The sequence below is a fragment of the Camelina sativa genome, chromosome 15, assembly GCF_030686135.1.
Source record: "Camelina sativa cultivar CO46 ecotype springtype chromosome 15, ASM3068613v1".
Lineage (NCBI taxonomy): Eukaryota > Viridiplantae > Streptophyta > Magnoliopsida > Brassicales > Brassicaceae > Camelina > Camelina sativa.
Window position 1 is genome coordinate 2,537,972 of NC_141894.1, and position 20,292 is coordinate 2,558,263.

Consider the following 20,292-nt stretch of genomic DNA (forward strand, 5'->3'; position numbering starts at 1 on the left):
TATTGTAGTTTCAGTGTCGTTTATTGTTGTAAATTTGTAATTATTGAATTAATTTATTACATTGTTAGTGACTCAGTGGTATATGATACAACATACAACGCACATTCTCGTAAAATATTGAATCAGTGGTATATGTCATACAACGCACATTCACCAAAATTTATTGAATCAGCCATCAAAATCTCTTCTAGTACTTTGTCATGATTTGCCTGAAGAGTTCCTCTGGAGCTGCACACAACAACATTCACAATATTATATCATAATTGGTGAAAAAAAAATAAAAGAATCTCTTATTTTTAGCTTATGTGATTAGCAAAGTCAGCTTCCTTTTCTTTTTTTTTAACGAGACATGTTTTTTGTTTTTTTTTTTTATATATCTATCTTTATGATCTCTATCGATCATACCGGGCAAATCGGTTAAAAGCTCGAACTGCTCAAGCGCCTGTCGGACAAACATCTCCGAACCGACGACTATCTTGGCTCCTGATTCTTCTGCTTCTCGTAAGAGTCTCGTCATCTTCGGAGTATAGACCGCATCAAATACTAATGAATAGTGCTTCAATGCATGCTATCCGATCCCATCAACAAAGAAAATATTCTAGTTTTTTTAAATTTGCCTCTAGAGAGAACACAAAAAGATTTCAACAATGGTAAGGCATATACGAAAAATGTACCTTGGAAATGGGAGTCAAATCGACATTTGGCTGCATGCCCATTGATGTGGTGTTGACCAGAATCATCCCATCTTCCTGATGAAAATCATCTATATCCGCTAGCGATATGGCTTTGCCTCCAATTGAATCCGCTAGTTCTACGGCTCGTTCTACCAAACAAAAAAAAAGGAAGTGTCAAGATAAAATATGACATAATGTTAAAAGTGAAAATTTTGTACTTGATGAAGCTTAATTATACCGTAAGTCCTATTAGCAATAAAAACGTTAGCTCCCTTTTCTTTTGCACCATAAGCAAGTGCCCTGCCTGCACCACCAGCACCAATAATCACTACTGTTTTACCAGCTAATGGCGACGACAAGGAAGGAACATTGCTCGGATCATCAAAGCCTGGAAGGACCAAACAAAAATAAAACACACCAGAAGAGAGAATATTCAATGAAGTTACATAAAGAATCCCACATCGGATAATAAAAAAAAAAGGATATATATATAACTTGATAAAGAATCCCACATCGAAAACTATAGTAAATATTTAATGAAAACAGAGAACTTACTACTACGCAAGCCATCCTCAATAGCAGAAATAGCACCATAACAATCCGTGTTGTAACCCAACAATTTTCCATCGCTTTCTCTCCTTCGTATTGTGTTCACAGCTCCTACAGACTATAAGATAATGCACTACGCATTTCAGCAATATTACTAAGACGATGATGATATATATATATATATGCTATATGATAATGATTTTAGGTCATGATTAGCATATCATACTTTTGCTAATGGATCAACTTCATCACAACATTTCAATGCATCTTCCTTATAAGGAATTGCACAGCTGCATGTCAACACAAGTGCTCTATTCAATTTTCTTGGATATTTAATGAAAATATGTAATTTTTTCAATAAAAAAAAAAAAAGGTTATGTACCTGAATCCAACGAAATCAAGAGATGCGTATGCTCCAAGAAAGCTAGCAATATTATCGGCTAACATGTGGATATACACTCCATCATAGCCAATTGTTTTGAAACCTCGATTGTATATAAGAGGTGATCTACTGTGACTAATAGGATTTCCCACAACTCCATATACTTTAGTCTTAGTACCAATCTTTCTAAAGTTGTAAAGATCCAACAGATCATTAACCGTTGGTTGACCAAGTGCGTTCATCTTTTCGGACTCCAAAGTGGCATATGTCAAATATCCACCAAATTTCGAACTTAGTATCCAAGAAATTAGACCTCTTTCACCCATAGCTAATCCAATTGTGGGAACCTGAACGTTTCAGTGAGATAGTAGTCCATATTTGCAACGGGTAGAGATCCAAATTTTATCTAGATTATGTATTGCACTTACTTGAGAATTTGAGGTTATATGGAAAACGCGAGCAACATCTGTGATGTTAACAGCAGTCGTAACAATTTTTACTATATCAGCTCCAGTTTGTTGTATTCTTGCAACAAGGTCTTCGAGATCCTCAACACTAGGAGTATCCTTATAGTTGTGCGATGAAACAATGACTTTAAAATTTTCAGGCTTCTTTCCATGAATCGATTTGATGAACTCACTTGCAACCTTATCATACGAAGAAGTCAAACTCATTAATTATTATAGCATCAATCCAAAAAAAAAGAGGAATTATTAAGTTATAATATGTGACCTGAAATTCAATATCAACATAATTAGCTCCTAACTCCATAGCTAAGCGTAGCACATCTTGTCGTTCATTATCATTGCCTTCGTAATGACCACCTTCCCACTTTGGTCTAGATCATCATACGAACATTAACATTACTCATAATGCATCATGCATGTACACACAAACAAACCATAATAATTCATTAAATGTCCTATGACACAAACCTGTAGGTGAACAAAGTTGGTAGAGGACATTGTTGTATAATGGTTTTCAGATCCTCAAGAGGGTTGAATACTGTTAGAGCGTCCAATCGAATTTCCACCAAGTCCGCACCCAATTCATGGGCTTTGAACATTTCAGTCACCATTTTGTCTATTGAGTTCGCCATCAGGGGGACACAAATCAAACTATGATTCTTCACAGTTTCTTTGGTTCTTGGAATTTTCATTTTTTCTTTGTTTCTGATCGTCACTTCCGTGGAATTTGAAACCACCTTACACGTTGCAAACAAGATATAAAGTCACAATCTAGATTTGTCATATCAGTTGTAGTGTCAAACCAACTAATGTGTTCAAAACGAAATTTGTGAGTACTTTGGTTATGTAGAATAAAAAAGTCTATCCATATATTCATGACGATAGTGACAAAACTGACAAGTTCATAGTTGTTTAGTTGCTTTACAACCTGTAGGACAAGCAAGTTGCCCAAATCCATCACTTTCGAGACTTTATAATGTTAAATGTATTATACTTTTTTTTTTTTTTTGAACAAAGCTAGCAGGATTTTTATTGGACTGACTGAAAGGATTAAAAAAAAGATTGTAAAGTATAAAGTTTTTTAAATAATACAATACATGTACAACATTTTTATTAACAACCCTTAAAATTATTGCGACGGTACTATATTTTTGGCTCTCTTTATGCTAGAGGAAAAAACACAGCCACTAGATAGTGTTCGGTCGCTGTGAAAAAAAAAAAAAGGGTAGTGCTTAGTCGTGATGGTGCATGGCCCTCACGCTTCCCTTATTGTCATGTGTTTCCAAAAAATGGTGGGTTCCTGACATGCACCGTACTTAAATAAGTTTCCCACATGTCCTACTCCTACTTGAGAGAGCTAATTAGGTAGCATCACCAACCAATTTATCTATTTAGTGTAAATTATAAGTAAAATATAAAATATAATAAACATATTTTAAATTTATATTTTGCATATGAAAATGGAGATGGGTTAGAGCAAATCAAACTCTAAACTCTATTTCAGAAATGAGTATAGAGATGGATTAGAGATGGTTATATCTTTCGAAACAAATTTGATTAATTATAATATATTTCGTTTGTGAATTGTGAAGACAAATTTTTAGTCTAACTGGCTTTACTCGACCATGTTAGGTTAACCGATTGTCCGGAAAGAAAAAATATATATCGTAAGTACACTTATTTTGTATATGTAAGATACTATATATTTGTATATATATGTAAACGACAATCATACTAGATCTACCATATTTATTGTGTATATTAACAAGGCTAGTCACTTACAAAAGCATTGTTTGGTTTCAAACTCCGACGACCTGAGAACACAACGGAAACCGGTGGATTCTTGGTGAAGAAGGCATTCGATCTGAACCGGACAGCAAGATCGGTGACCAAAGAAGGAAAGTTGGAGACCACACTAGTTGAAGCAGCTGCCATAAAACCCAAGCCAATGACCATGCGGCTCTTTTCAAACTTTCTCAAGTTTGAAGCTTATTTTTCTTCTTCTTCTTCTTCTTGTCTTGTTTATTTCCCAGTCGTTTGCAATTATTAGACTAGTAGTCTTTTGGTATTGCTATATATATATATAGACTTAAAATGGTGGTTGGCTTAACAGTTTTGTTTTTTTACTGTAGAATATTATATGCCGGTTTGGTCTTTTTGTTTCTTTTACTAGAGACTTTTTAGTTTTACCCTCATGGAAAAGGAGAATAATAATCAAAAAGAAAAGAACTGCAGTCTACCAGAAGTTTGCTTTATTGCTTACTTTAGTTGGAAAAAATCTACTAATTTTTCCAAATGCCAAGAGACGTATACACACACCTCTCATTTATATTTTTGGCAAATGAGACACGTGAACCAAAAGGAGCCTATCTCCATTACTCAAAGCGTGACGAAATCCAACTGCTTCGCCTCCCAATACACTGTACTCTGTAGACTTAGGTTATTCGGAGTAGTTGGAAGAGTTATTTGCCAGTGAGATTGGTTTAATCCTCTGCCTTTGTTTTGTTGTATCTCAGCCATCTTTCGAGCCTTATCTTTTGTGGCTCTAGTATTTTTTGGCTTTTTCTAGTGAGGTCCATATTGGTAGAAGCAGTTGTTTAACCACCACATGTGTATTTTTTCTTTTCTTTTTTAAAACACATTCAGAAGGTAGAACAAAAACACCTCTCATTCTATACATATTAGTGTCACAAAAGTTGAATTATTTAAGAAAGATTACAATATTCTGATATGGGAGGTATTGTTGTACTTTCATCAAATATTAACGCTTGTAGAAGTGTGGCGAATTACATATAGAATCTTAGCCATGTATCGGATTCTAGCGAGATGTATTAGATTTTACATGATAAGATTACACAGTAACAATCAGCTATCGCCTCAAAAACAGGACACTCTCGGAAAATACAATTGGCAATTCTATCGAGTTCCCTTGGAAGAAGAACATACACACAGACACACAAGACACACACTTAAGTATGTCTCAGTAGTTGGACATGATCTGCCAGAAGAGTTCCTTTGGAGCTACACAAACAATTCAACATAAAGTCAGTTTTAAGTTTTATGGAACAGAAGACATGAGTTTTGTTTCATACGAGTCACTTACCAGGCAAACCGGTGAATATCTCAAACTGCTCGTAAGCCTGCCTGACAAACATCTCTGAGCCCGAGACTGTTATGGCTCCGCATTCGTCTGCTTCTTGTAACAGCCGAGTGATTCTAGGAGTGTAGACCGCATCAAATACCAATGCGTAGTGCTTCAATGCATGCTGCAGAAACAAAGACAACCTAGCTTACTGATGTGTCTTATAGATTAAAGATCTGAAGAGCGTTTGCAGGTGATAAGATCGGAATTTATTCTTTACATAACAGAAAATAACATATTTGCTCCTTTGCTGTCGATAGATAACATTAGAAAAGAGTTGTTATAAGGAGAGCTTACCTTGGAAATGGGAGTCTCACTAACATTTGGTTGCATACCCATGGATGTGGTGTTGGCCAAAACCATGCCATCTTCTGGGTGAAAGCTATCTAAATCCGCGAGAGATAACGCTTTGCCTCCAATTGCTTCCGCGAGTTCTAGTGCTCGTTCTTTAGAAACACAACATCAGGCAGACAAAAAAACCACATCATCAATTACAACCGCAAACATGACAGCTAAAAAGTGATAAGATGAAGAGTATTATCAAGGCTGAGCATGACTGGCAAGAGTTATATTTAAAGGGGAAAGCGCCAGTTTAGGAAATGTAATTTTACCGTAAGTTCGATTAGCAATTACAACTTTGGCCCCCTTTTCTTTTGCACCATAAGCAAGTGCCTTGCCTGCTCCACCAGCACCAATAACCACTACTGTTTTACCGGCTAATGGCGAAGAAGAGGAAGGGTCACTGCTTGGATCACCTGAGCCTGAAAAATAAAAGCAAAAGAAAAAGGCTTCATTACTAAAAACCGAAACTTTTCCACGAGAAGCAACAAAAAGATGGAAACTGTGAACATAGAACTTACTTCGTAGGCCATCCTCAATAGCAGAAATGGAACCAAAACAATCAGTGTTGTAACCCAACAACTTCCCGTCGCTTTTTCTCCTTAGTATAGTGTTCACAGCTCCTATAGACTGTAAGATAATAAAAAATCAAACATTCAGGGTGAAACAGTATGAAATATTCTATCTGCTAGTGCTTAGGGTTACTATCAAAATTATCTGGTGATTATTAGGAAACCAGACCTTTGCCAATGGATCAACCTCGTCACAACATTCCACCGCAGCTTCTTTGTGAGGAATTGTACAGCTGCAGGTAAAACAAGTTTATATCATTCACCCAAAAATTATTCTATTCCCATGCAAACCTTAAAACGTAAAAGTAAAATGTGGACTATTCTGTTCATTACTTCAGAATTGTTTACTCTGGAGAATAACTTATTTGTCACCGTTATCGCTTACCTGAATCCAGCGAAACCAGCGGCTGAGTATACTTGGAGAAAGTTTGCAAGATTATCAACTAACAAGTGAACATATACTCCATTAAATCCAACTGATTTGAAAGCTTGATTGTGAACAATAGGTGATTTGCTGTGACTGACAGGCTTGCCAATAATTCCATACACCTCTGTGTCAGGACCAATTGTTCTAAAGTTGTAAAGATCCAACAGATCTTTGATCGTTGGTTGACCTGGCGCAGAAACTTTTCCAGAATCTAAGGTGCCAAAGGTCAAATAACCACCAAATTTGGAACAAAGAATCCGAGACATTAGACCTCTTTCGCCCATAGTAAGCCCAATTGTGGGAACCTGAGATTTGTGTGACAACAAGGAATCACATTCAGAGGTCGGCAAACACTTGATTTACTTCATGCTGGTAAGCAAGACACTTACTTGAGCATTTGAGGTTATATGGAACATGCGAGCAACATCTGTGATGTCCACAGCAGTAGTAGCAATCTTCACTATGTCCGCTCCAGTCTGTTGTATTCTTGCAACAAGGTCATTGAGATCTTCAACGGAAGGGGTATTCTCATAGTTGTGCGATGAAACAATTACTCTGAAATTCTCAGGCTTCTTTCCTTCAATCGATCTGATGAACTCAGTTGCAATCTTAACAATGCGAACATAAGAGTAAAGAGAAACTGATAAGCTAGCATCAAAAGCACCTTCTGAATACCAAAATTCATCAGTTTATACAACGCTAACCTGAAGTTCAACATCAACGTAATCAGCTCCCAACTCCATGGCCAACCGGAGCACATCCTGTCGCTCCTTCTCATCACCTCCATATTGACCACCTTCCCATTTTGGCCTAAAAAGCAGAACATAATACCAAAAAAAAAAAAAAACTTTTACTCTACAAAGGGAAAGAAGACACCACCAGGAAGTTCCATATCAAACATTAAATAAAGTGTCAAGCTTTGAACACACAAAACAAACCTGTAGGTGAATAGAGTAGGCAGAGGAGATTTCTTTATAATGGTAGTAAGATCCTTAAGAGGGTTGAAATCCTTAAGCCAATCTAATCGAACTTCAACCAAGTCAGCACCCAATTCCTGTGCTTTGAAAGTTTCAAGCACCATCATATCTATTGAATCCGCCATCACTGGAGCACAAATCAAGCTCGGATTTTTCACAATTTCTTGACTTCCTATCTCCACTTCCGTGGAATTTGAAGCCACCTAAAGGGTCACACAGAACAGAACAAGGATATAAATTCCCACACTCTAGATAAAGTTTCGTCTTTTCAGTTCTATACATATAGTTTCAAACTCAGAGCAGAACAAAATCTGAACATCAAAAGTCTTCTAATTGAACATCAAAAAGGAAGAAGATTTAACTAACATAGACGTTGGAGGGTTCCATGCTTCGCCGGCGCCGGTGATCGGATAACAAAACGGGAAGCGGCACACTCCTGGTTTGCAGGGAAAAGAACTCGGCGGAGAAGGTATTGGATTTGAAGCGGAGAGAAGAATCGGCGGCGGAGAAATTGAGGTTGGCGGCGGAGGTAGGTGAGCGTCGTGGATTAGAAGAGAGGAGACGCGGAGAGTAGGTGAGACGAGAAGAAGCAGCCATTGTGGGAAGAGACGTCAAACAAAAAAAGCTAACGGGGACCCTTTGGTTGCCTCTTTTGCAAATATTTTGACAGATTCTTAAATTTTGGTTTTTTTTATACGCTGCAATATAAATGTTAGGTGGCTTTTCTAGTTTCGGAGTTGGTGTGTAGGCCTTAGTGGTGATGGATCATTTGTGGATAAACATAATTCTATTTTTTATTCAGATATTTCTCCTTTTTATGTAACTTTGTTTTTTCAGCTTCGATCAAGTTAGTCCTCATAAGAAAATTCAAAATTTGTAATCAGAAAATTCAAAATATGTAATTCAAAAGAATGTTTGAAATGTCACAAAAGTTTAGAGTGTGATGTTTCAGAATTAAAGGTTTGTTGGTTCAACTCTGTAAACTCAGTAGAGCATTCAGTACCATAACTATAACAGTTGGGCATGCAATGCTGTATATATAAAACTCGGCTTGTTTTCGCATTTCATGGGCCCAAAGAAGCATATAAAATGGGCTTTTGTGATTGTTCGGGCTCATTAGTCTCTCTCTCTCTATATATCAGTTGTTCACAAACGAAAGCTTTTGATTATCTCACAACTATTAAATTTGATTTGGTTCGGTTTGATTACGTATTCTTTTGACTGGTTTCGAATCGAATTACCGATATTGGATAATGGATACCACTATCTAAAAAAGTAAACAAAACCTTTAAGCAAACTCACTCACATTCAAAAAGAGATATCATTAAAACCAGCAACCCCAAAGAAACATTCTCACACCACAAAGCTTTTTTAATTTTTTTACTCGCCAACAAACTTTGGTACAAAAGACAACAAAATATTTGGTTTGGAACAACCCTTTACACTGTACTTCTTATTTGAACATCCAACAACAAACTTTTAATCACTCTTGCTTAGTAATCCGGTTTATCATTTGTATTAGTTGAGTTCGATTTATTTATCAAGTACTACACATATAACCAAAGAAAAAAAAATTGGTAGTCCATTTCATTTGCATGTATTGAGAAAACTGATTATGTGCAATATACATATAGCAGCTTCTACTCCCTCCTCAAGATTTCAACAATAATATTTTCTTTTCCACCGAACACATCCTTTCAGTTAAAAAAATACTAATCAACTTTTTTAGAAAAGGTGAGACAGATTTCAATTAAAAAAAAAATCTAATATTTTACTATTAGAGCTAAAAGATTTCTTTTAAAGAGACAGTATCATTACAACACAAAATGCTGATGAGTAGAGTGAGAGAGAGAGAAAGACAACCTCAAACCAAAAAAAAAGAAGACAAGCTTTGATTTGTTCATCATTACAGTAACAAAAAGATGGCTTCATCTATAATGCTAACACTCATCACCTTCACCTTCATCTCTCTCTCCTCAACACTTTCCATCTCTTCCCTGACGACAAACACGATCCCTTCTTCCCCAACAATCTCTCCCTTTGATCAACAGATCTCGCCGGAGATCGCTCCTCTCCTCCCTTCCCCTGCCGTCTCCTCCACTACTCAAACCATCCCTTCTTCTTCAACACTTCCCCAACCAGAAAACGACGACGTTCTCGCCGATCCTGATCCCGCCTTCGCTCCCTCCGCTTCTCCACCGCTTTCTTCTCTTGCTACTCCGTCTTCTCAAGCTCCTCAAGTTCTACTCTCCGTCGTCTTCGCCGCCGCCTCGTGTTTCTCGCTCCGTCTTCTTGCCGTTTCAGCTTTATAGGTCATTTATATTTTAGACCCACGTACGTATTTGTTTTCATGAGTTTTATATGTCCAAAACATATTTGTATTTCTCGAATAAACATTTATTTCTAGTCAAAACAAACATTTACAGTTTACTAGTCGTATATTTATTTTGTCTTCCAAATAATATTTTGTTACAATCTATGAGTAAAGCGTTAGTAAATCACATAATTGATGCATAATTAACTAATTAATTGGAAATTTTGAATAAATATCTAATCTACCATTAAGTAATTCACATACAAACAACACACTTTGATAACTTTTTTTCTTTCTTTCTTTTCACTTCATCTATATTTGTTTATGCAGTTGCTTTATTTTGTTTTTTTTGCTAGTTAAAGAACCTTTTGAAAAAGTAGAAATAACGTTTCAAAATAAAGTTTCATATGCTTTACAGTCTATTGTTCTCAGTAGTATCAACTTTTAAATCAAACTGTTCTCACTCAGTACTGTTTATATGCAATTGAATCCATAGGTATGCAAATAACAATGGAGTTATATATAGACAGAAAAATGGTCTACAATAATCAATTCTTAATATAGGGATTTATAGCCACTATAAATAAAATTACACGCAATTTTTATGTATTTAGACTTTAGAGACTGTCTTATAAGACTACTCGTTGTAGATATCCTCTTCAAATCCTTTTAGTTATTTTACCAGTTGTTTAATGGTTATTTGGTCTTGATCTTGAGTTGAGACGTGTATAGGAATTGAAAGACGTGTTTAGTGAATCCTACTATATTAATTGAGAAGTACAAATATGAAACTAACCTTAAATGTATAAAAAATTACATTCAATTGCCATTAGAAAAACTTAATTAAGATTAATAAATTAATTAAATAAATATAATTAATTAAAAAACGAAAATTAGGAATACATTAAATAAAATAAATTGTAGAAAAGTAAAAAAAAATCTTTCAGAATCAAAACTAATCCGTATTAACAAAAAAAATTAACAGCTAAGATTTTAAAAATCTAATCAAATAAAATCTACAACTACAAATTTTATCCTACTATATTAATTGAGAAGTATAAATATGAAACTAACCTTAAAACGTGTAAAAAATACATTCAATTGTCATTAAAAAAATAATTAACTAATTAATTAAATAAATAAAATTAATTAAAAAATGAAAATTGGGGACACATAAAATAAAATAAATTGTAGAAAAGTAAGAAAAATCTATTAGAATCAAAACTAATTCGTACTTAAGAAAAAATTAACAGGTAAGATTTTAAAAACCAAATCGAAAAAAATATACAGCTACAAATTTTATCAAAAAAATTTCCACCACAGGTTAAAATTATTACAGACAAAAAAAAAAGCCACAGAAAAAAAACAATAAATGTTGTTTTCAAAGATACTTTTTAGAACTTTTACTAGCTATATTTAGTTTCTCTTTTTTACATTTTAGTAAGGATTGTGTATTTACAGGTTTTCAATAACATTTTTAAAATACAAAAATTATAATATAAGCAAACCAAATTTTTAATCACAAACTATTATAAATAACATAATAATAAAATCAATTATTACAAATTTTTATTAAAATAATATTCAGCCCGCGGTTCTCCGCGGGTTAATACCTAGTTAATAACGTATTTAAGTATATTGCAATATTGCAAAATTCCTAAAATGCCAGAAGGCTAGAGGCGCATGCATGTGAGTTACTGCATAATGCAAAAGCAAGAACAAAAAAAAAAGCTGCCTTCTTCTCTTGTCCGACGCTTTATTTTGTTTCCGGGATTTCTTAATGCCATAACAACAATAACGGATCAGAAATGGTTTCAATATTAAATTTATATTTAGGTGAAAAAAGAATATATAAAGGACGTTTCTTTGTTTTCACATCATATATTTAGGGTTTTAGTTTATGCGTGACAGATTGTAATAATGTCACTATATATAATAGGTTGAGACCCACTCACTTAGTTTGTCCTTAGTGGGAAGACAAAGATATTAAGCAAGCAAATATATATTATTGTATTTGGTAATTTCGAATTCGTCAACAAGTTTCCTGCAGAATTATGAACATTAGAAGATTAATTTGTATGTAATGTTTGTTTAAGAAGTATGTACGAGAAAGTGTACACAAACTTTAAAGAAAATTCATACCAAAGGAAAAAAAAAAAAAAAAAAAAAAAAAAAAAAAAAAAAAAACTTGAAAGAAAACGACCCCCAACGCAAACGGCGTATCTCAAAACGTAGCCGCTAACGTCTACGTTGATTGGGGTGGACAGTGTTACTCAAGTCATTCTCACAAGTCACCCTATATCAGTCACAGTCCCTAAAATTACAATTTTACAACAAAACCGCTAAACCAAACACCCAAAAACCAAACCACAAAAATTGGACCGGCTCTTACAAAACCAAAATCAAACCGATCGAAGAAAAAAAACCACATCAAAATGCGCCCATATAGCAAAAACCATTGTACCAAAACTGGAGGCAAAAAATGAGAGCCGTAAACGCGATCATCTAGTCAAAGATCTTTACCCACATTAATATGGTCCGTCAAGGTTCACCGTTTTGTTCCTTGATTTCTACTCCTTCACTCCACTGCCGGATACTTGTCTCAACTGGTGAACCCGGAACGACAGGAGAAACTCCTCTGCCGCCAAAAATGCGACGCATAACAGCGTTATCGAATTTCCTCCAGTAGTGATGAATGGCTCGGGACGGAGTTTTCAAGAACATTTTAAAGGTGATCGGTTGATCAATGTGGTCATAATACGGGTCATAGATACTATCACCATTGAGGAGCGGGTCCTGTAAAGAAGATCCCGGTGTGATCTGCAGCGCGGTCGTGGAGGACCGTTTTGATGAAGGGTGCAAGTGTTTTACTAACGGTTTGGTTAGCAAACCAAACACCTGCCAAAAAAGGTAAGAGATGATTAGGATAAATACCTTGTTACATATTCGTTTTATTTTTGTCTAATATGTTCAATTACGTGTTGGATTGGTTAAACCCGATTTGACTTTACTAGGATGCAAACCGGTTTGCGCAAAGAGTTGAAACGTACCACAGTACTGAAAAGAACAACGGTAATGGTGCTGGTGATCATGATAGCGTTTCCAAGAACCTTAGTGTGTCCTGAAGTTGTGAACTATATATGATGTAAGAGAGAGAGAAAGAAGAGACTAGTGAGAACTTATTGAAACCCAAAGATCGTTATAATAGGTTTTTTTCTTTGTTTCTTGTAGTTCACGGATCAAAACCTGGTTATAAGCAAGAGCCATTGACACTGCACCACGCATCAGACCAGCCCACCAAATGGTTACTTGTTTCTTCCAATCTAATTTCTCATCTGGTGACTTTGTCAAATTAGACAAGAAGGATAATGGGAACACAAACGCAGCACGACCCAGAAGAATAAGCCCTAGAAGTATCGAACTCACTCCAATCGACTGACCAGGACTGCGCAAAGTAGTGTTGAAGCAAGATCACTATAATGAATTAACGAAAGCAAATTGTACATATTTTCATTTGACACACTGTAGAAAGTCTCACCTGTCGCGTACAACGTCCCATTTCTCAATATCGAGAGCATCCATTCCAACGTAAAGGAAGATAAAAATCTCAGCTAGAAATGACAATGCAGCAAAAGTGTGTCTACGCCAAGAAAAATATATTTATTTTAGTCAACCAATTTCACCAGATAGAGATTTCTGTAATTATTATTAGAAGAAAAAAACTTACTTTGTGGTAACTTTTGATTTATCTGTTACATTGTGCCATGTATAGTGAGACATAACAATCCCGCAGAAGAACACAGTCAAGATTGAACTTAAGTGGAATAGCTGCAAAGGAAAAATATTTCATGATTTCATTTTAATTTGTCTTGGTGAGAAAGTAGCAAAAACCTTGCTTCGTTAATTATCATATTTGTCTCTTTACCTCTGCCAGCATATATGATAAGTAAGCCAGTAGCATCATAAGTGCAACTTCACGATCAGTAGAGTGCCTGATTTAACCAAAAAATAAAGTAAAACTATTAAAGAAAGAACGTAACTAACAAAGCATAGATTTATCAAGAACTAACCAAAAAAGAAAGTCATGTATATTAATATAACGATCCATAAACACGCAACATACCTTCCAATATAGAGCTTCTTCATAATGAAAGCACTGAGCAATCCAGCCTGAAAAAGAAATTGAGTAAGAACTTTTCTGGTTAACTCCAAATTCTAGTGCTGAAATTTGAGGAGAAGAGAGAAAGAAGCGTACTCCAACACCAAGGGCTGTGCTTAAGATGAAGAGATAAAAGAAGTTTCCAGCAAACTCCAAAGCTATGGTTGAATTGATGTTTGTGAGATCAAATCTCTGTATGGCGTTGAAGAGCACGACTGATGTTGCATCGTTCACTACACCTTCTCCAAAGACCAGACTGTACAAGAGAGGTGTGTCGTCTTGATTAAGCACCTAGATTATTTAACAAAGAGGGTTTGTTAATTCTTGATTAGCAAATGTAGTAGAATAATATATTCGAATGTTGCATAAGCTTACTTGCAAAGTGCAAACAGAGTCTGTAGCAGAGAATATTGCTCCAATTGCTACAAATCAAAATAGACTAATTAAGCGGATGCGACACTTAAGTGAGAGCAATAAAGCAGAAAGAGTTTTGGTTACCTAGATAATCCGATATGGTGAGATCTCCGATATTCATTTTCTCGAAAAAGTGTTTAGCACCTAACCAAAAACAAAACCGGAAAATATCATCAAAATATATCAAGACTGATGACTTTGAAATTTAGGAGTTAATAATTGAGATTTTTGTTTTACCTAATGATATGATAACAAATGAAATGAGAGTACCAATAGCACCAAAAAACATAATGGTCGTGAAGTTGCGGAAAAATTGCTTCTTCTTTACCTGAAACCTGAAGAAAAACCAAAACAAAAATGTGTTGTTCATCAAGTGAACCGGTTTTTCAATTGAACATAACCGGTTTAACATGAAATTTAAAAGAAGAAGAAGAAGAAAAACTTACCCAGCGTTGAATATAATGGGTGGAAGAAGATAAATGAAGAAGAGATCTTCACTAAACACAAGAATCCTTGAGCTCTTGCCTCCACTTATAAGCAAGATCACAATACCAGTACATGAACCCTAGTTTGCGTATAATTCATAATACTTATTAGAATTGTTTGTAACCAATAAAGTCTATGTGTGTACTTTGGGGACAAAAACAAATAATAATAGTAATAAAAAAAGAAAGCTTACGATGATAAGAGCTGTGATAGACTCATTCATCCAGCGAGTCTCCTCGAGTAAGTGACCGAGCACGATGCAAGCGCAAAGCAAAGCAACGAACAAGTTCATGGAGACAACTGATGCGTGATCTGACCCTAACAGAGTCTCTGTTTTTTCCAGCATTGTGCTTAATCCAATCACCATTATTTTTTGCAAAATCTCAGCGTTTTGAGTATATATTCTCCTAAAACAAAACACGAAACGTGATTTAGTGCATTAGATTTATGATTCCAATTTTAGCCGCCGTGAAATATTCAAAAAATCAAGAAAATTTCCGCAAAAGGGAAAAAAATAACAAAAACATTCCAAAATCATAACTCCACCATAATCATCAAGATTTTGAATCCATATCTCAATATCATGGAATTGGTTATGGTGAAAACCCAAGAAATTGTGAAAAAACTTTCTTGAACAGTAAAAGAATCTGAAAAGTACACACACAAACCTTGTTGTAAAGAGATTCGAACGATCAAATGATTCTCTTTGGTCGTAGAGAGAGAGAGAGAGATGTTACAGTTCTGTTAAGGGACAGCAAAGAGACGAAGACGAGAGACCGCCAAAGATGGCCCTATATAAATTTTTTTAGCAGAGAAGCCATTAAAAGCCAAGTGGAAGAGAGAGAGGTCAACGCTTTTTTAAAAAAAATCTCACTTGAGCTAATCTCTAACCGTCGAAATATCCATCTCAAGAAATTTATTCCAAATGGACGGTTGAGATGATTTGTTACACTTACACCCCCGTTGTTATGACCGTATCTGTGGAATTAGCTCATTGGTTATGATGTTGTCGTGTTAAAGATTACATATCAAAACAACAGAGGGGAACAACACGCTTTTATCTTTTTCCCCCTATTTTTAATGACTTTATGACCAAATAAAAGTGTTTTGATGTACCAATAAAGAAATAATCCTAAATTTATGTGAGAGTAATTAAGTTTTTAACCAGTTTCAGGAAATTGACCCCGTACCAGAATATCTAGTTATACTAATTGTGATGGAAATGTTCTTCCGTCTTAAGACGTTTACTTGATAAAATATTAGCCTAGCCGAGTCTTTTTTATAAGGTTTATGAAACTGGTTGTCATGCTAAAATTAAAACTACTTTATTAAAGAATTTCCTGGCAATATACATATGTTAATGTTATGAAGTACTAATTTATCTTTGGATGTAGTAGAGGTCTCTTTTATGACATCAACTAAAGTCTATATTTAAAAAGAGTGCTATTCATCATTTCAAGAAATAGCTTTTGTGATTTTGAATAATACTTTGTCGCCCAGGTGTTTCTTTTTTCTCATACTATTCTTTGTTGTCCTTGCACTCAGAGAGAGGGCGCAAAAGCCAATTCTCGTGTACCCGTCTCGGGGTGAATATGATGAAAGGTTCATCATTAAATCAATTTATTAATCGCGTAAACTCCTTTCCATCTTCAAAACCTTTTAATATTAAAATGAACCCTTCATCTCCGATATATGGTTTAGATATGCAATTCATCTTCGGATAAAATATCAAAAATGGATAGAAAATTATGATACAAAAGAAATCAAAATTCATCTTGAAACAGAGATGTTAAATTACTACGTATAGTACTAGTATTTTCCAAAGCCATTGGGATGCTTAACTGGATGATCAAATGTTACTTTAACCAATCCCATGGATATTGAAACATTTAACTGCAAATTCATTATAGTAGTGGCCAGTGGGTCAAACATGTGACCCTTTAATATGGCAATTTGAATGCCTCGTGCTCTGCGTTTGTGCCTCCGTTCTACACTATTATCCTAGTTGGAGTATTACTTTTCGTTTAAGGCGCCACATGAATACATGATACACACACATGTTACACGTATAATAATAGTATACATCATGGTCACAGTTTCGAAGTTTACTTAAGAAAACCATGGAATCTATACCTACAAATGAAAGATAACGAATCTATAGTTTAGTTACGGACTTGGATTCTTTAGTTTTTGTTTTCTTACGAGGGACAGGAAGAAAGCAAAGGAATGAATTAGAACAAGAAACGAATCATGATGATAATAGACACATTAATGACCTCCACATTATGGCCGGTTTAAAAGTATCTTTTCATTAAAACAAACAGTTGAATGCTAAAGATTTTGAAAATTTAGTATTCCAGTCGTAGTAGTAAAAATAATCCTACTATATTAATTGGGAAGTACAAATATGAAACTAACTTTAAAATATGTAAAAAATTACATTCAATTGCCATTAGAAAAACTTAATTAAGATTGATTAATTAATTAAATATATATAATTAAATAAAAACGAAAATTGGGGACACATAAAATAAAATACATTGTAGGAAAGCTAAAAAAAGATCTATTAGAATCAGAACTAATTTGTACTTAAAAAAATAAACAGCTAATATTCTAAAAATCTAATCGAATAAAATCTATATAACCATAAATTTTATCAAAAAACATTTCTAACATGGGTTAAAATTTTCAACAAACATTTTTAAAATATAAAAATTTTAATATATAAAAATTTTAATATAAGCAAACTGAATTTTTAATCACGAATCATTATAAATAACATAATAACAAAATAAATTATTACAAATTTTCATAAAAAAAATTTAGCCCACGGTTTTCCGCGGGTTAGTACGTAGTAATACTATGAATACAATATACTATACAATACCAGCTAGTATATAAAATAGGTTAATATCATATTCTTACCAAAATTCTCAGATTTATCAGTTATATCATCCTTATCCTATCACAGAATCATTTTTATTTTATAGTTCCCCAAAAAAAAAGAATTAATTAAAAAAAAAAAAAAAAAAAAAAAAAGAATACAAATTACTATCTAAGAAGCGGTAAGAAGAAGAAGAAGAAGAAGAAGAAGAAGTTGAGAAAACGCCTCCATCCATTATTATTGATTGTGTTGGAATCTTGTTCGCGTCTCTCAAACAAACAAACACTTCTCCCAACTTCTTTCTTCACCCCACCCCACACCCACCCAACCTCAAATGATTCTCCCTTGACCAAACCCCAGATCATGTTTTTCATCTCTTAAAACCCCTTTATAGATAGATAGATCTCACCGCCATGACGATCCGGACTTTGATCCAGGAAATGCGGTCAAGACCACACCGTGTGGTCCACGACGCCGCTTCGATTCCTACTGTTTCAGACTCTTTCAGCTGGGAGGAGCTTCCAGAGGAGCTGCTCAGAGAAATCCTGATTAGGGTTGAGACTGCTGACGGCGGCGATTGGCCTTCACGAAAAAACGTGGTGGCTTGCGCCGGCGTTTGCCGTAGTTGGAGGATTCTCACCAAGGAGATTGTAGCTTTCCCTGAATTCTCCTCTAAATTGACTTTCCCCACCTCCCTCAAGCAGGTTCTCTCTTAAAAGTTTCGATTTTTATTTAGTGTTAAGTGATGAAATTGAAACATAAAAATCGAGACTTTGATTCTCATTGTGAAGGGTTTGGTGCTTTTGATTGTGTTCTATGTAGCCTGGTCCAAGGGATTCTCTGGTTCAATGTTTCATACTACGTAATCGGAATACGCAATCGTATCATCTCTATCTCGGATTAACCAACTGTAAGCTAACTCTGTTTCTTCTTCTATATTTAAAAGAGATTACTTTGTTTCAGAGTTCTGAGATTGTTGACAAAGGCCACTCTTTTTTTTTATACTCTGGCAGCTTTGACGGGTAACGGGAAATTTCTTCTTGCTGCTTCTAAGCTAAAGCGGGCAACTTGTACTGATTACATCATCTCTTTGCGTTCAGACGATATGTCAAAGAGAAGCAATGTTTATCTAGGGAGAGTGAGGTATGCATATTAACTTGTTTTGAGAGAGTAGTACAACAAAGATTCTAGCTTTATGAGTTATAGTTGGGTTGTGAGCATTAGATTATGAGATGGTAAAGTATTGAATCGGAACCCAACTTCTTCAAAGCTATTAAAGTATGTTAACTGTGTCTAAACCTCTTATTGTTATTGCAAGATCAAACTTCCTTGGAACAAAATTCACGGTCTTTGATGGTAATCTGACGGCACAGACTGGAGCAGCCAAGATGCAGAAGAGCCGTTCTTCTAATCTCATCAAAGTTTCACCTAGAGTTCCTCAGGGAAGTTACCCCATCGCTCACATTTCATACGAGTTAAACGGCTTAGGTTCTCGGTAAACAATTTCCACATTCGAAAGTGAAAATCTTGCAAGTTTTGTCTATTGTGATTTTTACAATCTCTTCATGGTATACAAATAACAGGGGACCAAGAAGAATGCGTTGCATTATGGATACAATACCTATGAGCATTGTGGAGACCCGGGGAGGAGTAGCTTCAACGTCCATAAGCTCATTTTCCATCCGTCCATCACCGTTGTTGAGATCTCATTCAAAACCGGTGCGCAGCAATAGTGCATCTTGCAGCGACTCAGGCAACAACCTTAGAGACCCACCGTTGGTGCTGAGTAACAAGACTCCACGATGGCACGAGCAGCTACAATGTTGGTGCTTAAATTTCCATGGTCGAGTCACAGTTGCTTCGGTTAAAAACTTTCAGCTTGTGGCGGTTAGCGATTGTGAAACAGGACAGCCGTCTGAAAGGATCATACTCCAGTTTGGGAAAGTTGGCAAGGACATGTTCACCATGGATTATGGATATCCGATTTCTGCGTTTCAAGCGTTTGCAATTTGCCTGAGCAGTTTTGAAACCAGAATCGCCTGTGAATGAATTATGAAGAGACTAACCTTAATTCACCTTCATGTACTCGTTGTTGTGGTCTGTAGACTAGATGGTCAAAAATCTCAGGATCGTGATAGTTTTCTCTTGACTTCTCGTGACATTTTATATATTTCTGTAGTATTTATTTGTCTTTGCTGCAAAGAGGCTTACCTAAAATAGGCAAACGTTACATCCTTTTGTGAAATTTACAAATAAAAATTATTTACTCTGCTGTAGAAGATTTGTAATCAATCTCTCTCTCAGAGAGCTTCGGGTTTTAGTTCACAGGAAAGGTTTGGTTTACTCTGTATCTACTGTGACTCAAGCGGCTTGCAAACCGGGTCGTGGATTTAACCTGCGCTTTCTGATTAGAAAAAAGTCGGATCTGAAATTTAACCGGTTCTGTTTTTTTTTTTTTTTTTTTTTTATTTTTTTTTTTTCCATTTTTTATTGTCTGAGTCTAGTC

The 20,292-nt window shown here is 35.2% G+C and overlaps 5 protein-coding genes across 7 annotated transcripts; 2 read left to right on the top strand and 3 right to left on the bottom strand.

The window, feature by feature from the left end:
• Positions 1 to 19: 19 nt before the first annotated feature.
• Positions 20 to 4,581, bottom strand: LOC104744798 (bifunctional 3-dehydroquinate dehydratase/shikimate dehydrogenase, chloroplastic). Of its 3 annotated transcripts, none has more exons than XM_010465903.3 (11): positions 3,855 to 4,581; positions 2,541 to 2,809; positions 2,338 to 2,443; positions 2,034 to 2,252; positions 1,606 to 1,952; positions 1,450 to 1,513; positions 1,230 to 1,341; positions 913 to 1,062; positions 675 to 823; positions 406 to 568; positions 20 to 228 (listed from the first exon to the last, which is right to left on the bottom strand). In XM_010465903.3, the coding sequence occupies exons 1-11, from the start codon at positions 4,026 to 4,028 to the stop codon at positions 188 to 190; spliced, it is 1,794 nt and encodes a 597-aa protein (XP_010464205.2). In that variant the 5' UTR covers positions 4,029 to 4,581; the 3' UTR covers positions 20 to 187. The 3 variants fall into 3 exon arrangements, 2 of the variants coding, with proteins under 2 accessions (XP_010464205.2, XP_087345089.1); XM_087488963.1 differs by having other exon boundaries at positions 2,541 to 3,372; positions 3,855 to 4,113; XR_015582477.1 differs by lacking the exon at positions 1,450 to 1,513 and having other exon boundaries at positions 3,855 to 4,565.
• Positions 4,582 to 4,803: 222 nt separating this feature from the next.
• On the bottom strand, positions 4,804 to 8,356 carry LOC104744799 (bifunctional 3-dehydroquinate dehydratase/shikimate dehydrogenase, chloroplastic). Its single transcript, XM_087488962.1, has 11 exons — positions 7,896 to 8,356; positions 7,491 to 7,732; positions 7,257 to 7,362; positions 6,942 to 7,160; positions 6,511 to 6,857; positions 6,295 to 6,358; positions 6,075 to 6,183; positions 5,826 to 5,975; positions 5,512 to 5,660; positions 5,176 to 5,338; positions 4,804 to 5,093 (listed from the first exon to the last, which is right to left on the bottom strand). Exons 1-11 carry the CDS (start codon positions 8,124 to 8,126, stop codon positions 5,053 to 5,055), a joined length of 1,821 nt encoding a protein of 606 aa, XP_087345088.1. The 5' UTR covers positions 8,127 to 8,356; the 3' UTR covers positions 4,804 to 5,052.
• Positions 8,357 to 9,341: 985 nt separating this feature from the next.
• LOC104744800 (classical arabinogalactan protein 27) lies at positions 9,342 to 9,959 on the top strand. Its single transcript, XM_010465905.3, has one exon. The coding sequence runs from the start codon at positions 9,452 to 9,454 to the stop codon at positions 9,839 to 9,841; it is 390 nt and encodes a 129-aa protein (XP_010464207.1). The 5' UTR covers positions 9,342 to 9,451; the 3' UTR covers positions 9,842 to 9,959.
• Positions 9,960 to 12,124: 2,165 nt separating this feature from the next.
• On the bottom strand, positions 12,125 to 15,825 carry LOC104744802 (sodium/hydrogen exchanger 3). The gene is made up of 14 exons (XM_010465906.2): positions 15,571 to 15,825; positions 15,096 to 15,309; positions 14,863 to 14,981; positions 14,654 to 14,751; positions 14,501 to 14,560; positions 14,378 to 14,424; positions 14,099 to 14,293; positions 13,967 to 14,013; positions 13,769 to 13,835; positions 13,571 to 13,671; positions 13,382 to 13,483; positions 13,090 to 13,288; positions 12,894 to 12,977; positions 12,125 to 12,741 (listed from the first exon to the last, which is right to left on the bottom strand). Exons 2-14 carry the CDS (start codon positions 15,267 to 15,269, stop codon positions 12,385 to 12,387), a joined length of 1,650 nt encoding a protein of 549 aa, XP_010464208.1. The 5' UTR covers positions 15,270 to 15,309; positions 15,571 to 15,825; the 3' UTR covers positions 12,125 to 12,384.
• A 2,046-nt stretch (positions 15,826 to 17,871) lies between these two features.
• Positions 17,872 to 20,062, top strand: LOC104744803 (tubby-like F-box protein 9). Its single transcript, XM_010465907.3, has 5 exons — positions 17,872 to 18,490; positions 18,609 to 18,696; positions 18,800 to 18,929; positions 19,105 to 19,281; positions 19,370 to 20,062. The coding sequence occupies exons 1-5, from the start codon at positions 18,200 to 18,202 to the stop codon at positions 19,833 to 19,835; spliced, it is 1,152 nt and encodes a 383-aa protein (XP_010464209.1). The 5' UTR covers positions 17,872 to 18,199; the 3' UTR covers positions 19,836 to 20,062.
• The last annotated feature ends 230 nt before the right edge of the window (positions 20,063 to 20,292 follow it).

Bases quoted from the DNA above. Each gene is read 5' to 3' on its own strand.
- LOC104744800 (XM_010465905.3), top strand. From the start codon at position 9,452: ATGGCTTCATCTATAATGCTAACACTCATCACCTTCACCTTCATCTCT.
- LOC104744803 (XM_010465907.3), top strand. From the start codon at position 18,200: ATGACGATCCGGACTTTGATCCAGGAAATGCGGTCAAGACCACACCGT. The intron at 18,697-18,799 runs GTAAGCTAACTC...ATACTCTGGCAG, and splicing joins CTATCTCGGATTAACCAACT to CTTTGACGGGTAACGGGAAA. The intron at 19,282-19,369 runs GTAAACAATTTC...TACAAATAACAG, and splicing joins TTAAACGGCTTAGGTTCTCG to GGGACCAAGAAGAATGCGTT.
- LOC104744798 (XM_010465903.3), bottom strand. From the start codon at position 4,028: ATGGTCATTGGCTTGGGTTTTATGGCAGCTGCTTCAACTAGTGTGGTC. The intron at 2,810-3,854 runs GTAAGTGACTAG...GCAACGTGTAAG, and splicing joins TGAAACCAAACAATGCTTTT to GTGGTTTCAAATTCCACGGA. The intron at 229-405 runs GTATGATCGATA...TGTTGTGTGCAG, and splicing joins GCTTTTAACCGATTTGCCCG to CTCCAGAGGAACTCTTCAGG.
- LOC104744802 (XM_010465906.2), bottom strand. From the start codon at position 15,269: ATGGTGATTGGATTAAGCACAATGCTGGAAAAAACAGAGACTCTGTTA. The intron at 13,289-13,381 runs GTGAGACTTTCT...TACTTTGCGCAG, and splicing joins TGGGACGTTGTACGCGACAG to TCCTGGTCAGTCGATTGGAG. The intron at 12,742-12,893 runs GTACGTTTCAAC...CTTTTTTGGCAG, and splicing joins TTGTTCTTTTCAGTACTGTG to GTGTTTGGTTTGCTAACCAA.
- LOC104744799 (XM_087488962.1), bottom strand. From the start codon at position 8,126: ATGGCTGCTTCTTCTCGTCTCACCTACTCTCCGCGTCTCCTCTCTTCT. The intron at 7,363-7,490 runs GTTTGTTTTGTG...TCTGCTTTTTAG, and splicing joins CCTACTCTATTCACCTACAG to GCCAAAATGGGAAGGTGGTC. The intron at 6,184-6,294 runs GTCTGGTTTCCT...ATTATCTTACAG, and splicing joins AGGTTGATCCATTGGCAAAG to TCTATAGGAGCTGTGAACAC.